At 45.7% G+C, this 24,997-nt stretch overlaps 1 protein-coding gene and 1 long non-coding RNA gene across 7 annotated transcripts in view; both read left to right on the forward strand.

Moving 5' to 3' along the window:
- The window catches only part of LOC109371450 (uncharacterized), a 128,954-nt gene that overhangs the window by 91,371 nt on the left and 12,586 nt on the right, over positions 1–24,997 (forward strand). For all 6 annotated transcript variants that reach the window (XR_002121877.1, XR_002121876.1, XR_002121878.1 and 3 more), the window contains one exon: positions 10,653–10,760. This is a non-coding gene — a long non-coding RNA (uncharacterized LOC109371450). The remainder of the gene's footprint in view (positions 1–10,652; positions 10,761–24,997) is intronic.
- SOX2 (SRY-box transcription factor 2) lies at positions 5,744–9,907 on the forward strand. The gene has a single exon (XM_019623957.1). The coding sequence runs from the start codon at positions 7,834–7,836 to the stop codon at positions 8,800–8,802; it is 969 nt and encodes a 322-aa protein (XP_019479502.1). The 5' UTR covers positions 5,744–7,833; the 3' UTR covers positions 8,803–9,907.

The raw sequence follows: 24,997 nt of genomic DNA on the forward strand, positions 1-24,997 counted from the left end.
CTATTTGGGGGTAAAGAAAATGACTGATTCTTAAGACCGAGATTCAAGGATGAGCCCTCATTTACTAAGTTTGCTCTTTTGCTTTGTTTTTAAACTTTGAAGATACTTGAGTTCCCTTGATCCAACTCTGAGACAAATGAAGGTGCCAGGGAGAAAGCCCAGCTAGGCCTGAAGGAGCTAAGGTATAGACAGATATTCATCTCTCCACCACTCAGCAAGCAGATAAACCGCTGCCAGGCTGTGGGTCCTAATCCAGGGCCCAGCTGCTTCGTGGGTTGCTGAAGGATGTTGAAACCACAAGTACAACTTGACACCATTGAGCCCACGGTGCTTGTCAATAATCTGTGAATTAGGTGCAGAGATTGTCACTGTAGCTCATAACAGTTTCTGAAGGACTCATTACAGCCTATCATGTACAATGATCTTCAAATTAGGGTGGGGGGGGGCAGGAGGGAAAAGGAGTGGGGAGAACCTACAAAAAAGGAAGGGTAGGAGGAGAGATAAAAGTCAGAGCCCCATCTCCGAAAGAGCCTTTAAAGATTATCAGGCTAGCGATCTGAGAATTCCATTGGGATGGGTCTGGAAGCCCAACTCCATTTGAGCCAGAGCTGGAAGGGGGGCGCTAGGAGGTGACCAGAAGTGGGCCCCTGGGAAGGCAGACTTCTCAGACATTTCTTTTGAGGCCAGAAGAGCTTTGGGGAGGGGACTCCAGATGTCAATGGGAGACCATGAGGATGCCAGCCCGCCCAGGATGGGTGTATACTTTGATTTGGAGCACTTTCCAGGGCAAGCCCCTGCTGCAAATCTTTGGGGGGAAAGTGGATAATAGTTTTGTTTAGGGCTGATGGTGATTATAGGGTGATTTTCCCCCAGTGGTTTGCTTTCAGCTTCTTTTCATGCAAACAGGTAAAAGACTTTCTCCTTTCCCTTTGATAGTATTCCTATCCCTTAAGCAGATCTAATTTCTTTCCCCAGCTTGCTTTTTGGGGTGCCAAACACCTCTGTCCTCCGAGGTAGTTGGGTTTTGTCACTTTTTGTGATTTTCTATTCCGTCCGATTATACTTCTGGAAAGAGGACTTACAGGTAACACAGGGGCAGTGTGCACCATGAAATCTGCAGAAGAAAAGAAGACTCAATTTCATTGCCAGGCTAAGGTTAAGGCGGTCTCCTGCTTGGTGGATTGCCGGAGCAGTGAGGGTGTAACCCGGCATGCATTGGGGTGTCATTCATGCGTCATTTAGGTTTGTTTTTCCCACAAAAGTTGTGGTCACAACTAAATGAAATAATCACAGTTGGAGAATTTAAAACAATTGTCTTTTTCCTAAAAAAACGAGGGTAGCAATCCTAGTCACTGGAAAATTAGGATTCTGAGGGAGCCCTGTTCCTTTGGTATGATTAATTGCAAAGATAGTGTGGTCAACCGGGGAGATATGTATTTAGACTCCCAAGCAATGATTTAGAGGTGTGAAAGGGCCCAAGGGTTTGTTGGGCCAATTGCAGTTCCTGGTGATCAGTTTGCCAGGTTTTGGTTTTTGTTTTTCATTCATTCCCTTCTCCTAATTTTAAAAATCAAAATCACAGGCTTTTTTTTTTCCAGTGCAACTAAAAACCACTGGTGGCAGTTCTTTAAATTTTCAGTTTGTCTTTTTCTAAAGGAAATTTCTATTTAAAATTAGATCATTTAATGGACAAACTGTATTTTTCCTTGGACAACAGCTGCAGAACAGAGAAAGAACTTTATGTTAAAATTACTTGACAATTCAAAAATGGAAATGAAATTGTCAAGCGTCAATCCCCCTTTTCAGAAAATATTGGAACTGGAATATATGAAAGATGCAAATATATATGTAATGCTATAAGCAATATGATGATTATTATATATAGCCCTGAAGACATTCACAAGTAATTATATATTACTTTTGTTGCTATAATTTGAAGGGGAAAATATATTTAGTTTTGTAACTATTGAATTCTTTTTTAAAAAATGTATTTATTTCATCAGTGGGAATTAGATGAAAGAGAATGGGTATAAAAAGGAGCTCTGCATTCCTTAGGTTTCAAGGGTCCTTACAGCTCTTGAGTGAAATGATTTGGTGAAATTGGGTCTGGACTGAAATAGCATTTGTTATCCCCTTGTTCATTTGTGATGTGTAATACCACTTCTAGAAATTAAAGGCAAGGTGCTGAAAGGAAAAACAAGAACTAAAAAATATGATTAAGCAATTTTAAATTGCCAATCTTCCAGGCATCCATATGCATATCTATGACTTAGTAAATAAAGAGGGATAGAGGTATGTGCTTGTTTTGGTGTCATCTATTGTAGAAACATTTATTATAGTTTACGTCAATAATCCTTCACACTTGCAAAAATCTGACAAGTTTGGCAATAGGAAGGAAATGGAGATGAAAAAGTTTCTATCATTTTGAAAATTACTTTATAAAATTTGAAGTATCCCGTCTAGGGTTTCCTGTGAGGGATCCTTTACAGTCTAAAAGAAATGTAGTTTGATCACAGTACAATTCTATTCTAATTTTTGCTCTTACTTTCAATATCCTAGCTTTTTCCAGCTGATGGCTTATTGATTATTTTTGGAAAATATGTGATGCTTTCTTAAGGAAAAGAAATCCTCTAATACCTTTACCTCCATCTATCTGCGTATTTCATAAATCTGAGAGAATCAAGTGTTGATCATTCAGGAAGTCTTGTGGCATGCTTTAATTTGGAGTTATTGAAATGTTTAGTGATTTAGTGAGGGAAAGGAAACATTTTAAAAATTGGCTTAGACTAGATTCTTTACTCTGTAATTCTCAGTTTTCTTGTGTTAGGGAGTAAATAGCAATAAAATCTCATCTTACCAGATTGCACCAGCATTGCCCTAAACATTGGAATTTTCCTTTACTTTTGGCTTTTAAAATCAGGAAATTTTCTTGGGTTGCTGTACCTCTCTTTTTAGTTTTATTTGCCTCTGACTTGCCACACTGGTATGATGTCTTTCACTGCAGTATATTCACTACTATGGTCATTTTCAGTGGAGATGTTTGGAAGGTTAAGATCCAGGGGAAACGAACGTGACGGGGAAAAAAAGGGAGAGAAAAAAAAGAAAACCCTTCGTTTGGCCAAATCTGGCTCCTAATACATTTAACCAGTTCCAGAATTAGAAAACCTTTCTGTACATTTTCTTCTATTTTTCTCTCTTTTTTCCTTACATAATGAAATTAAAACTTTTGGAGCCCACAGTTGACATTTTTTCAGAAAATTGAGTTATCAAGGCAGTAATTATTTCACGGGAAGATAAAACTCTCATAGCCCTAACTGTCAAATAGGGCCCTTTTCAGATTTTAATTACAAAATAAAATTAGTCTGCTCTTCCTCAGAATGGTTTGTGAGTGGTTAAACAGAGCTTTCCCCCCCAATACTGGTGGTCGTCGTCAAACTCTGCTAATTAGCAATGCTGAGAAATTCCAGTTAACAAGGACATTCTCCAAGACTCTGCAGGTTCCCTGCGGTTTGCCTTCATTTCCATAAGAAGATTAAGAGAGGAGGGGAACACACTCAAATGCAGATGCAGAAAAGAAGTGTTTTTTAACAAGCATCATAATAGTACGATGCTTGGCTAGTTCTCACCTAATTACTGCAAGTTAAACCTCTATTTGCCACTAAGAAGAAAAAATAAGTCTACAGTTCCCTATCCACAAAATTGTTAGTTGGCTTCAGATATAATACCTGAGGAGGAATGAGGGGAGTTTAGGAGAGACATATCAGTGCGAAAGATTTTTAAGTAAAATTGAACTACACTTACTCAGTTAAGGATTCTTGGCAGAGGCCTATAGTAGAACAAAATCAAATCCGAGTAGCCAAGGAATTATGCATTTTTGTTCTTAATTTCTAATCTTGCTCTAAAAATATGCAGCTTTTTGCTGCCCATGGAAAGGAAATGTTACACTGTCTTTATATTAAGCACTTTCAATTTTCATAAATTGTGCCAATGGCAACATTTAAAATTTTTGGAGGATGAAGCACCCTCTTTCAAGTCATTTTGATTCCCTAGTAGTCAATGGTTTATTGTTATTAGTACTGTAGCCGTCTGTTATAAACCTAAAACAGTACTGCTTCTATCATCCATTGTGATTGTTATAATTATTATATTTAGGGGCCAGTGATGGTGCTGAACTAAATAGAGTGACCAGTGATCTGATTTTTTAAATGCATATGTTCTAAAAAAAATCTAATGAGAAAATTGTTTCTGCTGTCACTATCTTCTTTAATCTTATTTTCATAGCACATTATTATGCATAAACGCCAGCCAGTTAGTTTATTGCCTTGATAAGTACAGCAGGCTTAATTAAAATAAAGCTGTAAATAAATGCAACCAATGATAACACAATTGTAATGTATTTCCATAGCTTATTTATATGATAAAAGCAATTAACAAAAGACCTAGCCAGCGCCTTTAACCTCTTAAATGAATTATTATAGAGTTCAGTCACAAATACAGGCATCTGACAATGTATAAAAGCTTTAATATATCATCTTAAGGAAAAATTTGTGCCTCTTACTACTATACTACCCCTTGTGAGAGGGGGAGAAGGAGAGATCAAAAACATTTGCTTCTATAATCATCTATTATTAACATTTATTTTAATACATATGCACCACCAGTATCCATACCAACCCCTTGGGTTTTTTCGTCAAACTTAATTATCCATAAGCCTTTTTTTTTAAGGTTTTGGAATAATGCTACTAAGCGCAGATCAATGCGTAAACAATCATAAAGTGAATGCTTGGTCTGCCCTTCGTGGCGTCTGGACAATCATAATTCATTCATATGCTGAATCTCATAATTTGTACCTATCTTTCCCCCATGATTTAACCTCCCACTTCTCTCGAGGTTATATATGTACATTTCTAAGTTAAGCAAATTAAATCTGATTCTTATGATTTGGTTCCATAGCTTATATGATATGTTAACTTCTCTTTTGTTTAGATTACGTGTAATTAGTTTGATCTTCCTCCCACCCCCCAACCCCAACCCCCATTTTTTTTTTATTTCCAAACACCTTCTGTTAAAGGTAAAAGCCATAGTCTTGGGAAAGCGAATCTACCAGTAGGGGGCGCACCAGCCACATCCCTGAAACCAAGACGCGCAGAAAAGCCAGTGGCCGCCTTTTCTCCAGATCCACTCAATCTTTTCTCTTTCCTAATCTTCATGTCCGTGCTTAGCTTAATATTACACCTTGAATTAAAAAAAACAACATTGCTTTATTTGGAAGAGTGACATATATTTATGCGTTTTGAGAAGTCCAGTCTCGTACTTGCCGGGTTCCCAAGAACTGAAACAAACCATAACTTAACAGAAAAAGGAGAACCGGCGGGGGGGGGGGGGGGGGGGGATGGGGTGCGGTGATTGGAAATAATACATTATTAAGAAAAGTCTACTGGATTCTTTTTCTCAACTTTTCTGGGTTTCCAGTGAGCATACTTATCTTGAGTTTGACAAAAACAGAGAAACTTGGGAGGGCAGGGATTGAAGAAGTTGGAGTGGGGGTGATGACGGTTATGGGAAGAAGGTTAGTAAAGAACAAAACAATGCAAAGTTTTGTAAAGATAATAAATGGAACATGGCCGACAGATACTATTCAGTACATTTTCTTAGGGTAAGGGTGGATCAGGGGAGGAGGGGGCGGAGAGAGTGTTACAGAAGAAAGAAAATAAGTAACCCTGATGGTTTAAGCCCTTTATAAAAAAAAAAAAAGAAATGGCATCAGGGTTCCCCCCCCCCTTTGTAGTCAAGTGCATTTTAGCCACAAAGATCCCAACAAGAGAGTGGAAGGAAACTTAGACGGGGCTTTGTTTGACTCCGTGTAGCGACAACAAGAGAAACAAAACTACCTATTTGTAACGGACGTGCTGCCATTGCTCTCCGCATTGAGCGCCTACCTATTGAAATCTTTACGTCCGGACAATGGGAGAGCGGCTAAAATTACCCTCTTGGGTCCAGGGCGGGCAGGATTTCTGAGTCCCTACCCCGCCCCCATTCCATCCTCCTTCAGCCCTGGCCTTGCTGGGATCCCCCCTTCCCCAGTCCTGGCCTCCTTCTTTCTGCCGGCAATGCCTGCACCTGTGCCTGGCGAGCACCACCCTTCCCTCCTCCCAGGCCCAGAGCCCCCTCCGAGCACAGCCCCCAGGCCCGGGCGGCCCGGGAAATGCGACCACCACGGTAGAAGTCACTCGGGGGGAAAAGGCCAGGGCTGGTTCTGCTCGAGTCCTGTGAGCTCTGCGTGGGAGGGAGTTTGTGAGTGCGGCCCAAATGCCACCTCCACACAGTGCCGTGGGACGCCAGGAAGTTGGGCTGACGCCCCCCCCACACACACACACACAGCCTGCACTCTGAGCGTCCTTCTGTCGAGCTCTTTCATTCCCCCACCCCACCCCAGCCCCAGCCCCAGCCCCCAACTGAAACCCGCACAACTAAAATCCTTTGGGGGAGGCTCAGCAGGAGGACGGGGAGAGGGAACGCGCATCCGCTTTGCACCGACTGAATGGGGGAAGACTGGTGGGAGACGTGGCTGAGGGCAAGGGAGCCAGCCGTGGGTCCCCGCGCCGGAGAGCTGGGTCCCGCAGGAAGAGCGAGGCTGCGGCGGCGTCCCCAGGGCCTGCCCAGCCTCACTCGAGAGCCGGCCGCAACGTCCCAGCAGGATTTACTTTTACAGCAGAGCGAATTGCGTGGAAGCAAGGAGAGTTTTGAGGCTAGAGCTTTCTGTCTCCTAACTTCTGGTCGGGACAGTGTGAGACGCGGGTGAGCGAGGGTCGGCCCCTGTGGAGAAAGAGGGGCAAGGGGACGAGCGGGGCCAGGGAAACGCACGAGAAGAGGCTGGGGTTGGTGGGGGAAGTGTGCGGAGCAGCAGGAGAACAATGACACACCGACTCCATCCAACACTGCCTGTTTCCTGAAATACCAGTAGGACAGTCGCCCTGAACCACCCACTCTCTCTGCCCCACCCCCACACCTTAGCGGCTTTCTCGCGCCCCTTCCTTATTTCAGGAGCCCCGCGCCAAAAAAGTAAATCAGTGTTAAGTTTTAAAGAAGAAGAAGATCGCAGCCTTAGTGCTGTTTACCCACTTCCTTCGAAAAGGCGTGTGGTGTGACCTGTTGCTGCGACTGGGGATACAAAGGTTTCTCAGTGGCTGGCGGTGGGAGCCGCCTCCCCCTCCCTCCAGCCCCCTCCCTCCATCTCCTGCCTCCCCCCGCCTCCCCCGCGCGGCCCGCGGCCCGGCAGGCCCCGCCCCCTTTCATGCAAAACCCGGCGGCGAGGCTGGGCTCGAGTGGAGGAGCCGACGCGCGCTGATTGGTCGCCGGAAACCCATTTATTCCCTGACAGCCCCCGTCACATGGATGGTTGTCTATTAACTTGTTCAAAAAAGTATCAGGAGTTGTCAAGGCAGAGAAGAGAGTGTTTGCAAAGGGGGAAAGTAGTTTGCTGCCTCTTTAAGACTAGGACTGAGAGAAAGAAGAGGAGAGAGAAAGAAAGCGAGAGAAGTTTGAGCCCCAGGCTTAAGCCTTTCCAAAAAATAATAATAACAATCATCGGCGGCGGCAGGATCGGCCAGAAGAGGAGGGAAGCGCTTTTTTTGATCCTGATTCCGGTTTCCCTCTCTCTCTCTTTTCTTCCCCCAAATTATTCTTCGTCTGATTTTCCTCGCGGAGCCCTGCGCTCGCGACATCCCCGCCCGCCTCCCCTCCTCCTCTCCCCCCGCCCGCGGGCCCCCCAAAGTCGCGGCCGGGCCGAGGGTCGGCGGCCGCCGGCGGGCCGGGCCCGCGTACAGCGCCCGCATGTACAACATGATGGAGACGGAGCTGAAGCCGCCCGGCCCGCAGCAAACTTCGGGGGGCGGCGGCGGCGGCGGCGGCGGCGGCAACTCCACCGCGGCGGCGGCGGGCGGTAACCAGAAGAACAGCCCGGACCGCGTCAAGCGGCCCATGAACGCCTTCATGGTGTGGTCCCGCGGGCAGCGGCGCAAGATGGCCCAAGAGAACCCCAAGATGCACAACTCGGAGATCAGCAAGCGTCTGGGCGCCGAGTGGAAACTTTTGTCGGAGACGGAGAAGCGGCCGTTCATTGACGAGGCCAAGCGGCTGCGAGCGCTGCACATGAAGGAGCACCCGGATTATAAATACCGGCCCCGGCGGAAAACCAAGACGCTCATGAAGAAGGATAAGTACACGCTGCCCGGCGGGCTGCTGGCCCCGGGCGGCAACAGCATGGCTAGCGGGGTCGGGGTGGGCGCCGGCCTCGGCGCGGGCGTGAACCAGCGCATGGACAGCTACGCGCACATGAACGGCTGGAGCAACGGCAGCTACAGCATGATGCAGGACCAGCTGGGCTACCCGCAGCACCCGGGCCTCAACGCGCACGGCGCCGCGCAGATGCAGCCCATGCACCGCTACGACGTGAGCGCCCTGCAGTACAACTCCATGACGAGCTCGCAGACCTACATGAACGGCTCGCCCACCTACAGCATGTCCTACTCGCAGCAGGGCACCCCTGGCATGGCGCTAGGCTCCATGGGCTCGGTGGTCAAGTCCGAGGCCAGCTCCAGCCCCCCTGTGGTTACCTCTTCCTCTCACTCCAGGGCGCCCTGCCAGGCCGGGGACCTCCGGGACATGATCAGCATGTACCTCCCCGGCGCCGAGGTGCCGGAGCCGGCCGCCCCCAGCAGACTTCACATGTCCCAGCATTACCAGAGCGGCCCGGTGCCCGGCACGGCCATTAACGGCACACTGCCCCTCTCGCACATGTGAGGGCCGGACAGTGAACTGGGGGTGGGGGTGGGTGGGAGGATTTTCAAAGAAAAACGAGGGAAATGGGAGGAGAGTAAGAGACAGCAAGGAGAGAAACCCGGTACGCTCAAAACAAAAAAGTCATCACCCGCAGCAAATGACATCTGCAAAAAAAGAACACCGATCCCATCTACACTCACGCAAAGCCGCGATGCCGACAAGAAAACTTTTATGAGAGATCCTGGACTTCTTTTGGGGGGACTATTTTTGTACAGAGAAAACAGGGTGGGGGTGGGGAGGGCGAGGGAATGGACCTTGTATAGATCTGGAGGAAAGAAAACTACACAAAACTTTTTAAAAGTTCTAGTGATACGGTAGGAGCTTTGCAGAAAGTTTGCAAAAGTCTTTACCAATAATATTTAGAGCTAGTCTCCAAGCGACGAAAAAAATGTTTTAATATTTGCAAGCAACTTTTGTACAGTATTTATCGAGATAAACATGGCAATCAAAATGTCCATTGTTTATAATCTGAGAATTTGCCAATATTTTTCAAGGAGAGGCTTCTTGCTGAATTTTGATTCTGCAGCTGAAATTTAGGACAGTTGCAAACGTGGAAAGAAGAAAATTATTCAGATTTTGGACATTTTAATTGTTTAAAAATTGTACAAAAGGAAAAAACTAGAATAAGTACTGGCACAACCATCTCCGTGGTCTTTAAAGGGGCAAAAGTTTTAGATTGTACTAAATTTTTTTTAACTTACTGTTAAAAGCAAAAATGGCCATGCAGGTTGACATCATTGGTAATTTATAATAGCTTTTGTTTCCCAACTTTCCATTTTGTTCAGATAAAAATACAACATGAAATTACTGTGTTTGAAATATTTTCTTATGGTTTGTAATATTTCTGTAAATTTATTGTGATATTTTAAGGTTTCCCCCCACCCCCTTTATTTTCCGTAGTTGTATTTTAAAGATTCGGCTCTGAATTATTTGAATCAGTCTGCCGAGAATCCATGTATATATTTGAACTAATACCATCCTTATAACAGGTACATTTTCAACTTAAGTTTTTACTCCATTATGCACAGTTTGAGATAAATAAATTTTTGAAATATGGACACTGAAATTATTCTTGAGTCTTTCATTTATTTGGATAACACTGTGATTATACATAACTCCTCGGGGAATATACTGTGCTCAGCCAAGAGAGCAAAATACCTAAAACCTTGGTATTCTAGTCCAGTAGCATGTGCTAATGTTAACTGCAACAATTAAATGGCTGGATGATTAATTGAATAAGTACTCGAAAAATTGAAATGCTTTATGTCATTTCTAAAATAGAAACTAGAGACATATATTGTAAATCCACCCCCTCCTTTTCTAAGCAGCATGAATAAGCATGATGGGGACTTAAACTGATTTATGCCACTTGTTGCCAGAAAGAAGGAGTCAATTCTGAAATTTTTCATGTAGCTTAGCAGATGGCGTATTGAGCCAAATCAGAACCAGGTTGGCTGGTTTTTTGTTTTCGTTTTCTTCGCAGCACAATGGCTTTGGAAACCTGGTTATAGGGGAAAATGATGCTTCTTGTATCGGGATAATTGCAAACTAGACATGCAAAGTGCTCATCTGCTGGGTGGGTGTTTGGATTATTCCAGCCCTGCTATTGTCTGAGAGGAAACAAGTGGTTTGCTTTCTTTGTTCCTTGACTTCATAAACTTTCTCCTCTACATTTTCCTGTTTAGGGGCAAGGGAAAGCGAAGAGCGTCTCGCAAAACTCCCCGACTTATCACGGCTATTATCATTATTATTTATTTTCTTTTTTCCTCTCTCTCTCCCTCCTCCACGAATTCCATTTCTTAAATTGGCAGCGCGGGTCCAAGCCTGTAGACCCAAATCGGATAATCTCTGCAGCTGATAACAAGCAAAAGAGAAGCCAGGCAACAGCCATATTAACGAAGAAAACAATCAACTCTGAGGTAGATATTTTACTTTGTCTGGTCTAATCACATTTGGAGATGATTATGCTTTTGATCTGTTAACCATGTTTTACTACAGTAGTAGAGAAGGAGGGGAAGGGGAAAGAGTGGGGAAACAATTAGATTTGTTTTCTTTTGCCCTAGGAAAGGTAAAGAGACTATAGTTGCCCTCAGTGGGAGAGGAAAAGTTGGGGAATCGCCACGGTCTTTTGCATTAATGATGTTTCTGCATCACAACCGAATCGCGCTTTGGCGCAGCCAGAGAATCTGTAAGACCGACTCTGGGAATTTTTTTTTCCTTATTTACTACTTACCTTGACCATCTTCCCCCACCGAAGGGGACCAGGAACCAAGAGTCAGGCTTTCTTAAGAGGGTGGGTTTGCTTTCCACAATTTCAAGGGCTTGTTGTGTCAACTTGCGACAACTTTGGAGAAGTTGGAATCCGGCAGCGCCTTCCATCCTTGAGTAAAGTACCGGCTGCAGCCACTAAGTTGTAAGTTAGTTCATCCCCGTGGTTTGCATATTCTAGTTTTCCAAGAAAGTATTTCTCGTGGTGTTGCTAATGTGAGTTCTGGGCTCAGCGGGGATATCATCATTTTCTATATTTTGATTTCATGTGGATTGCTTTATTTTAAGTGCATTGGTTTTTTTTATTTATTCCTCTTTAAAAATCATTTTTAGGGTAATATTGTACTGGAAAAGGAAAATTATTATGCCAGTTCCCAGTTCTAAGCTAGGCATTCTCCCCGCCCCCCCCCTCCCTAATTAATGCAGAGACTCTGAAAGAATTTCCCCCGGCCAGGCCAGCCATTGTAATGCATATACGGATTATTCACGTGGTAATGAGCACTTTCGACAGTTCTTGCTCACACATACGAATAAAAGAAACTTTGAATAAAGATCCAAATGATCTTGCTGGGGGGTGGGGAGGATATTCCCGAATTTGAGGCAATCAACTATATGGAATGTATATATTTGAAAAATAGAGATATGTTAGAAATATGTATTGGGGTTTAGAGTAATTGCACTGCACTAAACACCCATTTAAAAAAAAAAAAAGCCCACAGGCTCGGACTAAAAAAAAAAAAGCAACAACTTTTTGGCCAAATATTCAGGTTCTAATATTTTACAAAAGGGAAGAGAGCAATAGTTGGGGAAGTTAAATTAGTTTTGCACGATTGTTACTTTCGCCATTAGACAAGAGGACCCCCATCTCCCCTCCTACCCTTCCATTATCTCTTAAACAAATGAAAGTCAAAATAGTTTTTATTTGCAGATATAAATTATTTTGATAAACTGAATTTGAAAAAAATGATACGTTTCATCATTCATTTGATTGGGTTAAATGGTTCCCCAAGATGTGTTTAGTTTCATGGCTAGATTAATACTGAACATGTAACATTTTCATTATAATGTGACTTCCAAGAAGGGGGTGAAGCCTTAAACTTGCCCGGAGACGGTTGTCTCCCCATGCTGAAGATAGCTGTTGAGTTCAGGTCCTTCCTTGGGATATTATTCTGCTCACTAAAACCATTCCATGTTGAGTTCAGGTCCTTCCTTGGAATATTATTCTGCTCACTAAAACCATTCCATTTCCAGTCCAAGGGAGTGAATTTAATGTTTTGTTAACCTTATAACCTGAAGAGAAATGTGCAGCAGGATGAGATTGTAGTTCCTCTGCAATTTTTTTTCTCTCCCCGCACCCCCCTCCATACTTTAAATAAGAGCGTTAAAATATTTTGCTGAGCTGTAGTAGATTAGCAAGGTTTCTTGCCAATGCTGGGAAGCTGGTATTACTGCCGGTCCCAGGGGGAAATGGCTCACATTAACCACTAAATGAATATTTGACAAGGGCTCATTCGGAGGTATTATTACTATAAACGTGTCCCTACTGGACTTCTCAAGGGTCAAAGAGCAACGCTTCAATTAATTATTTAGTCTGCTAGTAGATTTGGTTGTAATAGCTGTACTTATTTCTAGAACCGACACATTCTTACAGTAGGAAATCTCAGGAGAATCTTCTCCATCAGTAATGCCTTGGATTGAAATGCACACAGAGCCCTGGTGTTTTAAAGCTGACTTTTTCATAAAACCTTTTCTTGGGCTGGGAGGGGGGAGGTATAGTCTCTCACTGCTATTTCCTTTACTGTTTTTGGTTTAAAAGAAAAAAAAGAATATAAGTTATCTTGATTTCTGTATGTCTGGCAAGGTCTTTTAGAGCCTTGCAATTTGGGGAGAGGGCAGGGGGTTTATTTATAACCTTTGCCTTTTCTAAGTGGAGATGTCACAGGATTTGAGAGACTCAGTCAGGGTCTGAATGTAGAAAAGGTACACATTCCTGTTTGCCAATAAAAATCGGGCTTTAAAATGGAAGACTCCATAGGCTGAGTACTCTGAATTCTAGTAGTCTCAGAGTAAATTGGGGTACAAGATAGTCCCTCCTCCCTACCTCTTGGTCTGAACACTTCCAGATGTAGTGGGGGTGGGAGGGCTGAATGGTCCATTTCTGCCTTGTCATAAGTTCCTCCAGGGCCCTAGGTAAACTGGGAAGGGAATAATTTTGAGAGTAAGATTCCTTAACAATAATATAAGATGAATGAATAAGAGATAAGCTGCAAGGGGTGGGGGCACAGGATGCAGCAATTACAAACCCAATTCATTCAGCTTTTCAGAACTTTTGTGGGAGCTCCATTGACAGGTTTTGAGCTGCCAGTTTTCTCACATTAAAAAGAACTGATCAGCGCCTCAGGGGGACAAGAAATACCGCTTAACTGTGTAGTGATGGGGTCTTCATTTAGAACTATTACCAGGAGAAAATTAAACAGTGCCTTTGTGTGCACAAGGTTTACTTTTCAACTGCTAACCGTTTATAGCTAACTGCACTGAGATTGAAGTTGGACTGGCTTGTCACCTGCTAGTTGGCACTGCTTATTTATTTATTTATTTATTTATTTATTTATTTATTTATTTATTGTAATTAAAAAAGCTTTTTATACCCCCGTGCCCCTTTATTTCTTACTCTTGGAGAATTTTACAAAACAGGTCTTCATATTTTGGCTTTGTGGAAAGAGTTTCCTTTGCCATGAGCTTTAGTCAAGACTTCTGGTTAACATTCTCCAACACTCTCCCCCTCCTCATTATTGCCTTAAAATAATTTGCATCTCACTGTTTATTATGCTGCCCTTTCCGTGCTTTTAGAGCAAAGCCTGCTTTTCAGGACAGCCACCGTGAGGTTGGGGATGGGGGTTGATTTATTTCTTTGCTTTGCTTTTTTTTTTTTTTTTTGCTTTGCTTTTTTTTTTTTTTTGACTGAAGTTGGAAGATTGTTGGGTGGGTTCCATTTGGGAGCTGTCTATGAGGTGGATCCCTTAAAGCCGGGAGAAGGGGGAGGAACTGTTGACCTTTACTGTGGAAAATATGGATAAAGTTCAAAGGGACACAGCCTCCAGGAGTTCTAGAGTAAGCAGCTGCAAAAGGAGCTTTCCCAAAGATAAATTCCCCAAACCAGAGACTTGGTTTGGCGTCTTTCATAGTTATTTTCTATTAAAACTTTCCTGGAAACCTGACTGATATCATCACCCAGGGAGACTTGTAATCGCTCTCCCCCTTCGCACGGTGCTGTCCGGTTTTACAATTCTTGTTTTCAGTTTTTGCTTTTTTTCTGTGGCCTTTAGGAAATAATGAACTTGACTTTCTTATTCTGACTAAGGGACTTTTCTTCAGGAAGGCGGGTTACTAAGACAAGGCCAAGATTTCCCATGGCAAAGAGCTCTCTCTGTGCAGGGTTTTATTTTATATTTTTGGTGTTATGGTGATATTTTTGATGCCTTGAGTGGTGCACTCAGTTTCTCTTCAAAAGCAAATAGAATGCCCTTTCCATTCAAGACGAAAAGATGTTTGCTGCTTTGGGGCTTGGGGACTTGAGATGCTTACTCGACTTTGCAAAGAAGTGTCAGGTGATTCAAAAGCTCCAAGGAGTCCTTGGTTTCCTTACTCTGGTCTGCCTACATGGACAGTGAGTTAGGATTTCGGCGCTCTGAACCATCGTTTGCCTCCCTCTCTGGGCTTCGGTGCTGGGTGCTGGGTGCTGGGCGCCGCGCAGGGCTGTGAGCGCGCCAACCTCCCACCCTCCGGCATTAAGGAGCGCGCCGCGCCCAGCGCCGGGAGCGGATGCGCCGACTGATGGAAGCTGAGGCCGGCGAGCGCCCGGCGGGGACCTGACGTCACCGCGGCCCTGGCCCTGGCCCTGGCCCCCATGCAGCTCCCTGGGAAAGTGCTTAACCGGGCTCGCGTTCTCTCCGCCTGGACCCTGCCGAAACGGCCCGATTTCCTCTCAGCTCAGATGGGTCCCGCGTCGGGCAAGTCTGGAAAGTCACCTGAGGTGGTGCGGCCTTCGCCCTTCCAGGGGTCTCAACCTCCTGCACCCCAGCCCCAGCCCTCTCCGCGTTGACCTCGTGACCCAGAGGTGGTTCTAGGCCCCAAACTTTCCAAAGCAGAGGTAGTCCGACCCAAGTTCCGCCTTCCTCTTGCCTCTCACGCCAGGCCTTTCCTTTTAAGAGGTTGTTTGTCCCTGTTTGGGCCTAGCCTCAGCATTAGTAACCTTGCCCTCAGGCTTTCCTGGTGCCAGAGGCTGTGGATGGGCATGGCTGTGGGGAGCCACAGGGGCGGTCTGGGCTCCCCGAAATATTGGGCCCCTCTAGGATCAGAGCAGGTAGGGACGGGAGGATGCAGACCCATGTGTAAAATAGGTATAATAGATATTTATACCTAACAGATGCATTCGCAGAAGATGAGTGCAAAGCCACAGACACAAAATAGGATTAACTGATAGCTATTACTTTTCTTGCTGTGCAGAGTAATTAGGTGATAGGGAAAGCAAGAGATTCTCATTTTAGACGCCAGAGATCAATACAGAAATTCGGGTCCTTCCTCTCCTTTCTGGTCTTACTTAGCTTTATTCACACCACTCTTCTTCCTTTGCCAGTGCCCTTGCTGGCTTAGGGTTTGCCTAGGAAGTTATCCTGAAAACTTGCCATCCCCGGGCATCTTCCTGAAGGGAGGCATACCGGCATTCCGGGCAGGAGCAGCCCCCACCCGCCGAAGGCAGAAAAAATAATTACTGTATTAAAAGGAGGAGTGAATTCTTCCCGAGGGTTCTTATCGCTGGCGGCCAGGCCAGAAGTGTGACTGCGCCCCCACCCCCACCTCGTGACGTCAGGGCCTACAGGGCCTCCGGGATAAAGTGATTCGTTTGAGTGTTTCAGAAAGGGCAATCTAAACACTTGCGGGGCGAGGCCAGTGGAGCCAGTCTCCATTCCCAGCTTATGAGGCTGCAAAGCCTCTCGGCCCCCCACTACCCAGAGCATAACCAAACACACAAATGGCCAGTCTTCAGCGTGTATACTATACAGTCACCACACAACACCCATCACCATGGTACCCTTCTTCCATATATATATATATATATATATATATATATATATATATATATATATATATATATATATTTAAGTAACTTTATATATATATATAAATTTATATATATATTTTTTTATATATATTTATATATATATATATATATAAATTTAAAGTTACTTGATTTGCTAGCTAGGGTTTGTTGTCAGGTTTGAATGAGTTGTTTTTGGTTTTGGTTTTGTTTTGAGATGCTGGACCAATTACACCAAAAGCTTTTACAAAGTATACCGTAGCTTGATTGTATTTGGCCCTGCATGAGTTTCAGCGATGGATTAAGAAATGGACTTACAAGAGTTTTCTGGTTCTGATATGGAGCCACGATTAGGAAAGCTGTTTCTGGCTTGCCATTGCTCCATCATAGCCATTTTCTCTTTCCCCCTCCACTCCTAATAATTTGTATAGCTTTTTTTATCATCTTAGAATTGAGAAAATATTGTTGAGAGCTACTTGGCAACCATGATTTAAACTTTAGATAAGAGGAAAGACATTTGGTCTGTGGAGTCGGTAAAATGGACAGGGTTATTTGTTAGTTGAAAGAACCTTGGAATTTGTAGAAGATGCACTTTACAAGTTTTCTTTACAAATTAATCCATTAGATACCTTTCCAGTGGGAGGGGGTCCTGGGAACCAGGCTTTATGTTCCACATTGGTCCAAGAGCTAACAGACGAATGATTTGCTGAGAAGTAGCCAATGTTTTACATGCAGTCAGTTTAGCATCAACTTGACTATCAACTCACAGCCAGGTCAATCTGACTATCACACGTAACATCTCAAATCTAGGTTATTGCATAATGTTGCAGTCTCATCAGCCTGAAATGCTAAGTGGCAAATCTGTCTTCTGCTCAAAGTCGTCTTCCTTTTCTTTGTTTCCCCCCTCCTCCTACCTCCAAGAAAAATTTCTTAAAACCAAGTTCTCTTGTGAGAGTTTGTTTACCCCAACTTCTGTTCAACTAGACTAACACTCTCCCAGCAGCTTTCTAAACACTCTCTCATCAGCTTTGTGAAATGGTGCAAAAACATCTTGGAGTCTAAGATGGCAAAATAAAACTGAGCATATGGGTGGAAGACTTCGTTGTTAGGAAATTGATTTAAATGTTTAGCTCACACTTCAGCCTCCATGCCTCAGTTACCGCCCTCTCTTGCTTTGCTCACTGCCGGCCCCTGGCTCTCCGATACCCCACCTCTATTAGCAAGCTGTTTCACGGGCATAAATTATGAATGCATTTCAAGCCGGTCCTTCTGATAAGATAAATCAGGGGCTTTTCTCTTTTGCTCATTTCTGCTTTCATTCCCATTGAAACTTTTCCCTGAGCCATGCTGCAGTGTCTCTCTACAAACTTGCTATCCTTGGGTAAGCTATAGAGGTATGTTTTCAATAGGAGAAATCAGGTAATCTTTTTTCAAGACGCCTTACAAGTTAAGGATACAAAATATTTCATGGTTAGTCGTGTGAGCTTCCAAATTAGCTGCATATAAAGTATTTTAAGATTTTTTTTTGGCTGTCACTGGCTGGCAATACTCATTTTGTGTGTGTGTGTTGGTTTGAAAAGCAGGAAGAAATGTAATGAATTGAGTGCTGTCAGAGATGTCTTCTGTTTGAACAGTCTGCGATGGGCTGAGTGGCAGGGACACCCTCATCCAGTGCAGGTGCAGTAGCTGGGGAAGGGGGGAGGAGGGCTCCCTCTGTTCAGTCAAAAAGCACCATTCTCCACAATAGACCACACACTGACAGCCAGCGTGACATCAACTCACACTTTCATACCACCCTCCCCACCCCCCATCCATAGTTCTGAGTTCACAAAGTGGCCATACAGTAGCCTTGGTTAGGTTCCTTTAATGAACATTTTTTTTGTGGCTCCTATGACCAACATTGAAATCTGCTGAGCCCTAGGAGGAACAACTAGATTTTTAATCGTGAGTTCCAAATCAAAATGTATAGCTATAGATACTTAAAGTTAAGCTGGCCTCTCCACTCTCTCCCGATACTAATGCCCACAACAGACCCCAGATGATCTGAAAACTCTCAGTAAAAAGTTCTTATAAGTCTTAGGTTCCAAGGCACTATTTTCTCATGTCCCGAGAGAGACCAGACAGGAAAGGAGAGAAGATACGAATTTCGTGAATGTATTTAAACTTAAAAGGACCTCTAGTATTTTATTATGCTGCGTGAGAGGGTTAATCCTGTAAATGAACGGACAATAATCTTGTGGAGTGGCGTCTGTCCCCCTTTGAATTTGTGTTACTGGGGAGAGGGGTGGGAGATAGAGAAGGGGTTAGGAAAGGCAGCAAACGCAACTGTTTTAAAACTCTCTACAAAGATGAGACCACACTTTGGCTGCCCCACCGCTGCAAGGGCCGGACCTTCCGAAGATTTCATTTTACGTTTGTTTAAACTCCAGCCTTGGAGTCTCAGTTTTAAATGGAATTATTCAAGGAGGGAACGCTACTAGAGCTATTATTCTAGTCAGTTCCTTTTCCCCCGCCACCCCCACCCGGTTCCTACTCTTCTCCGCCCCCATCCCCTTCGCCACTTCTTAGTCTGGGTTCTGAACATTTAAGTAGCAAGAGGGAGGAGCGAGGAAACAGCCGTGCGGGCAGGGACCGTTCCCCCAGCGGTGCCCCGCGCAGGGCGAGATCCCCACGGGCCTGCCACTGGCAGATTTCTCTCTGCCGGCACTTGCTGGAGCATCGCGCGGAGGAAAAAATGCCCCTTGTTTGTGTATTAAAAGCAAAACCAAACCCATAACTGTTTACATTTTTCACCGCAGCAACAAAAATATCAACTTTCTAGCCTTCAGAGCAAAACCGTTTTTTAAAAATTTGCCTAAATGTTGTACAGTGGGCGGGAGCATGAATAGGCAGACCTCCCAGGGCAGCGGTTACAGCGTTCTTCCCACTCCCGCCTCCGCCGTGGAGGCGAGGAGTCGGGGGTCTGGCGGGGCGGGGCGCAGGGCAAGGGGATTTGGTGTGCAGGGCAAATAAAGGCCAAGTTCTGTAAAACCTCAAATAACTCAGGAAGAGATGAGCCTTACTATCTCTGTGGAGCCCTGTGCTTGTGACTGCGGGTTGCCGGGTGGCCTGCCTGAAGTATGCCTACGGCGCCTACTAAAGTCTGGGCCTAGAACAGAGGCGTCTCCCTCCCCTCGACCCACTGCCCGCCGCTACTTGATAGCTGCCGCGTCTTTCGGCAGGTACACACCCACAATTAATCTTTCTTATTAAAGCCTCCATTCTGTACCCAAGGGGCGACTCAAACCTATTTAGATTTCCTTGGTTGGCTGCACAAATTTAAGTGGGCAAAGAGTTATAAACCTAATAACAGAGGGCGAGAGAGAGTGATTTGAGTAGAGAAAACGCAAGGATTCATGAAGGGTGTAAGGATGCTGCAGGCCCTGCCAGCCCCAGGCACCCGCCTAGCGGTGCACGCCAGGCTCTGGGAAAGGCTGCGAGCCTCCGGCGCGCGCACACCACACGCAACCTCTGTCCACACCCCTACAACCTCTACCCTTTTGCTCCTAGGCACACTTGCAGTGAGTGACTTGGCCTCTTTCGCATTTCTTATAACCCCCCTCCCAGAAAGGTGGAATTCTCAGAGCATCCCCAAACGGAATTTCCAGGGAACCAGAGGAGGTTTGCATTGTGTGGGATTAATTGAGAATAATTAACACTGGAGACCGTTAATCACCACTTTGCCGCTCCCTTCCTCCTTTCGGGTCCTCGGCGACTGCCGGTCTCGCTCCGGCTGCCGGCACGGGTGGGTTCGCTGGTGAAAGTGAAGACGTCGCGGTAGCTGTCACCCAGTACGGCTGTACTTTTTTAAACGCTCGCATATTGTTTGATTACTAATTCGAGTTAATATGATCTTTATGGCAACATAACAGTGGATAATTGGCCTTTTTTTCTGAACAACAATGTAAATCACAATCGCTTTATTATTTAATAACGTCAAACGCTTCGTTGGATTGGCCCCGACCGAGAAGACCTTTTCTTTCTAGACAGTGTTGTGGGGGAAGAACAATGACGATCTAATTGTGGAGATTTCATAAGTTGGCTCCCGTAAATGAACAGCTTAGATATGGAAGTTCCAGCAGATGTGGGGACTATTCGCTGTAGAAACTCTACCCCCACCCTCATACGCACAGCCCAAACACGCTATTGGAGGTTTTTGGTGGTGGTGGTGATGGTAGTCCTCAGATCCCTGCAACCGCCTAAATCTTCCAGTAGCAATTAGAGCGTTTATCTGGCTTACTCTTCAACCTTTTATATTGCGGGTTTAGCATTAAGGCATCAAATCCCACACCAAATTAGCGCAACGCGCAAAGAGCTACCACCACTAATGCGCCCCTTCGGTCACTTCGGTTGTTGGACACCAAGAACTTCGGCTTGGGTCTTTTAAAAAGTCTTACTTTGTTTTGATTTGATTTTTAAAACGGAGTTACCAGCGCAGTGCCTTGGGATATACTTGTTTCAGGCAGAATTTTGCTAGGGACATGAGCCATTATTTTGCAAAAGCCTGGAAGAGCAGACAAACCTAGAGACCCCTCAAATGCTGACTGTAATTCTGGGAGGGAATGGGTTCTCACTGCTCGAATGAAACATTTATCACATTTGTCCTCAAAGCCTCCATTCTAACGGTTCTCTATCGCGGCTTTTGCGGTCACTGGAGGATCGCTGTCCATGGCGCCCTAAGACTTAGACTCCGAGTCCTTTGCCAATGAATCCCCACCATTTGGAATTCGGGTTAAGGAGAGAGACCCTGATTCCACAGCAGGTTTTGATTCTGCGTGTGCCCGCCTCTCCACTTTATTCAACTTCTACTGTGATTTTATTCAACTTTTATTGTGTGTCGAGAGTAAAAACAATTCGCTGCCCCCTACCCTTCGCTTCTAAGACAAACAGGAGGTGCGAAATGCGTCGCCTGCACACGCGCCCTCGGGGCCCCGCACCCCCGCCTCCCCCCTCGCGTACTGATCGCGCAGCTGTCCTCGGTCCAGGCCTGAGTGGAGACATCCCCTTCTCTCTTCCCACCCGCATTTTAAAACTGTCACATCGACGGTTCTAGAGTCATGGTCACATTTTCGGCCACCTTACAATTTCTTTCCGGTTCACTCCCCCCCCCCCCCCGTCCTTCTGAGAACCTAAAGAGTGACAAGGGCAAGAGTTGAGGAATTGAGAGAAGGCAGTGGATTTTCAACCTCTCCCCGTCCCGTGAAAAGTGTATTTTATACCACAGAAAGTGCACTGGGAAACTAAGAGGAGTTAGGCGCAGTGTTATCCTTCTCCTGGGGCCCGCTGGCCTCCCCGCCCCCGCTGGACAATGCGCGCTTTGAGGCTCGGTAGCCTGCAGGCAGTGGGAGACCAGGGGACTGGGAGGCCTTCCTCCAGGGGCCCGCAGCTGGGGGAGCGACGGGCAGGGAAGCAGTCTGGGGAGACAGGCCACGCAGGAAGAAAAACCATAAAGGTACAATTTTCCTCCCCCCCCCCAGCCTTCCACAGAGGCAGGATTTGAGGACCTGGGGGCAGGGAGGTTGGAGAGCGGGGTGTGAGAGGTTTTGCGTTTTGTTTCTTACACCCACCTCCAACACAAACATTTTATTTTGACACAAGATTACGCATTCTAGATTTTCCAACCTCCTGGCCCTCAATTTTGGTCACCTTGTCCCTGGTTTTTAATATCTGAACCCGGGTCTTTAGTGCTCAAACAGACCCCAGCGCTCATGCCTGGCCCCAGAATGTCTTCTCAACCCCCCACCCACCCCCGCACTCGTGGTGCAGAGCAACAGGAAAAGCCCTCTGGCCAGGCACTCTAGGACACTACTTTCTAGTTTGGGTTGTTTTCTCCCAAAGAGAACAACCACTTTTTCCTCCAGGCAGCCTCTAGGAGAGGACCTCTGAGGTCAGCAAGAAGCCCTCAAATGGTTACCATCTTGGTGGAAGCGTTTGTCTGATGTTTTCAACGTATGCGAAACGGGGTGTCCAGGGCCACGTGCTGTGCCTTCGAAACGCCTCTGTGGGCCCTGGCTTTCAGAGCCGCGGAAGCCGGGTCTGGCATGGAGGGGGTGCTGAAGTCACCGGCGGGCGTCAGGGGCCAGCGCTGCGCCGCAGGTCTGGCCACAGCGCCGAGTGACAGGAATTATCTGGAGCGTGTTTGATCTGGGGCTGCGTAGTCAGCCTCTGCTTTATTTGTTTGTTTGTAATCTCATATTTAGCAAGCTCTTGGGACGGTGGCAGCCAGAGAGAAAGGAAGAGATGGAGGAGGGGGCTTCTCGATAACCACACCCCTTCCTAATGAGTTCATTTCCATATGTGAGCCTCCCGCATCTCGCGCCCTCTTTTTCCGGACGCCTGCGTGCTGGTGCGTCTTGCGCAGCGCGGACGCCTCCACTCTGGATTGAAAGGAAAAAGCTCGCGGTGGGAGCAGAAAATTGGTCTATTGATACGTTCGCTCCGAGTGTTGATCTTGGCATCACCGGCCGCGGGTTATTTCTTACCCGCCCCCAAATGGGGCGCACACGGACTGCCGAGGGCTTGCCGAAACCCAGGCAGGCAGCAGGCAGAAACGGGCATTCCTCCCCTTCCCCGCCTTCCACTTATCGGACCCTCACGTCCCCTTCTTTTTACCCAACTCCAGAGTTTGTTTGTTTGTTTGTTTTGCCCTCAAGGGGAGGGCAGAGTCCTCATAGAAAGGGGGTCTAATCCCAAACGAATGAATCAAAAGTGAAAGTTTCAAACCAGCTCCTGGTCCTGTTCAAGAAAAATGTAATCCTGCACTCGCGGAGAGTGCTGGCCCGCGCGCGTGTGTGTGTAAGGGAGGGAAGGCGAGAAACTGAGGCTGGGAGACCGTGTCTGTAATCGGAGTCGTTTAAAAGTTGTGGCAAAGGCAGTGAAGTTTTGCAAGAGTCCTCAGTAGTATACTTGAGGCGGATTTCAGCTGCTTAGAACCTGGTTTCCTATACATTTTTGTGGTGATTCTGTTCGGAAAATTGGTGAAGCAGACTTTTACAATTGCTCACCGCCCCCCCCCCGCTTCCACCACAACACCCTCCCAACTGCGCGGTGCGCACTAGGGTGCGGGCTCTGGCTTGAGCTCCCAAACAGCTTGCTTGTCAATTGCGAGCTGTGGGTATATCAAAGTGAGCTGTCCCAACTAACTTTTGTCCAGAAGCTGGGAAGAAGCTTAAGCAGCTTGCTTTAATGATGATTTGTAGCTCGGCGAGGGGCACGGACAGCAAACACCCCGCAGGTGTGTGCCGTAACACCACCATCCGGACTTGAATGTAGATTACTCTGCCGATCGTTTGATCGGCCCTTTGAAACCCTTTACAATTGCCTGTGACGAACGGCCAGTCTCAGTTTTTCTCCGAATAATGCCTTGAGGGTAAGTCCTCCGGGCTTTTAAAGATCTCCAGTATTTTTTTTTTGAAGAAAAAGAAAGAAAAACGTTCGATTTTAGTTTAGGCATCGTCAACTTTTAGTCGCTAACAGGCATCATTCAAGCCATTCAATACTTAATGACCGTTACCTTAGCTGTCTTCCCAGAAGCCAGATATATGTATATAGACACAACGCATTAATAAGAACAAAGTTATTAATTTCGTTTTCTTTACTTTTAAATGACTCTGCCTGTTTATAGATGTTTGTGTCGGTGTTTGTTATAAGCATGCGTTATTATTATTAATGTCATTGTTAATCTGGTTTTAAGGCTTTGTTCCCTCTGAATTATATCTGTTCGGTCAAGTGGGAGTTTAACTTAAACATTAGGGCTTTCCAAAGTAAAACTTGGGAGTTTAACCCCGTCAACACCTTCGCACCAACCCCCACAACCAAAATGAAAAAGAAGGTGCTGTTCAACCTTTAATATTTACTTAGAGTGTTTACATAAGGGGAGGAAAATGAACTTTTGTCTGAAACGTGCAACAAGCGGCACTTTGATTTCATAAAATAAATGTCAACAATTGCAAGAGCTTATCACACTAGGGTAGGGGGTGGAGGGTGGGAGTGCAGCTGAATTAAAGGCCCATTCCTGCCACTTCAGACTACAAAGGGTTACACATAAATAAGTGCCACATTTGCCTATTGCAAAAGTTTTCTCGGTGCTTTCTAAGTCACAACAGGAGGGGAGGGTGGGGGAGAGAAGCTGTCGTTTATTATCCAGCCCTGGGCAGGAGCAGACCCCAGTACCAAGAGGCTCTTAGCTTTGGCCGGTAGAAGAGGGGTAGCCTTTCAACAGCAGCCCCCTTTGTTCTCCCGATCTCTTTCCCAATTTCAAGCTTCACTTGCACATCCCAAGTTTGTGTGTTAATGACGCTATTACCATCTGGCTCGCCCTACTTTCCAAAAGATATAAATCTCCTAGCTCCATTGCCCGCATTATCATTTAAGTGCCACCATAGCCAGAAGAAAAAGATGCTTTCAAGACTCCAGATTCTCTTGCCCTCCCTACCCCTGGCATGACTTTTCCACTATATTTATAGACTATGCATTGGGTGGGGGAGAGCTCCTTGAGAGGACTGGTTTACCGAGAGCTGTCCGCTCCAAGCCAAGGAAGACCTGATTCTAGCTGAAAGGAAGGCTTCGAATGAATGTCTCCTTAAAATGTTTTTGTTGTGTTTGCAGCAGGCAGATAGTAAGCCGCAACATACTCTTATGTGTTCATGCCTTCCTCTCTCCCTCTTAGGTTTTTAAAAGTTGCGATGCAACTCCCAGACATTCAAGACTCTATTCTGAGGGGGAGGATAGATTGGTCTCTCTGTGGGGGGT

The sequence above is a fragment of the Hipposideros armiger genome, unplaced genomic scaffold (genome assembly GCF_001890085.2).
Source record: "Hipposideros armiger isolate ML-2016 unplaced genomic scaffold, ASM189008v1 scaffold_14, whole genome shotgun sequence".
NCBI classification, from domain to species: Eukaryota; Metazoa; Chordata; class Mammalia; order Chiroptera; family Hipposideridae; genus Hipposideros; species Hipposideros armiger.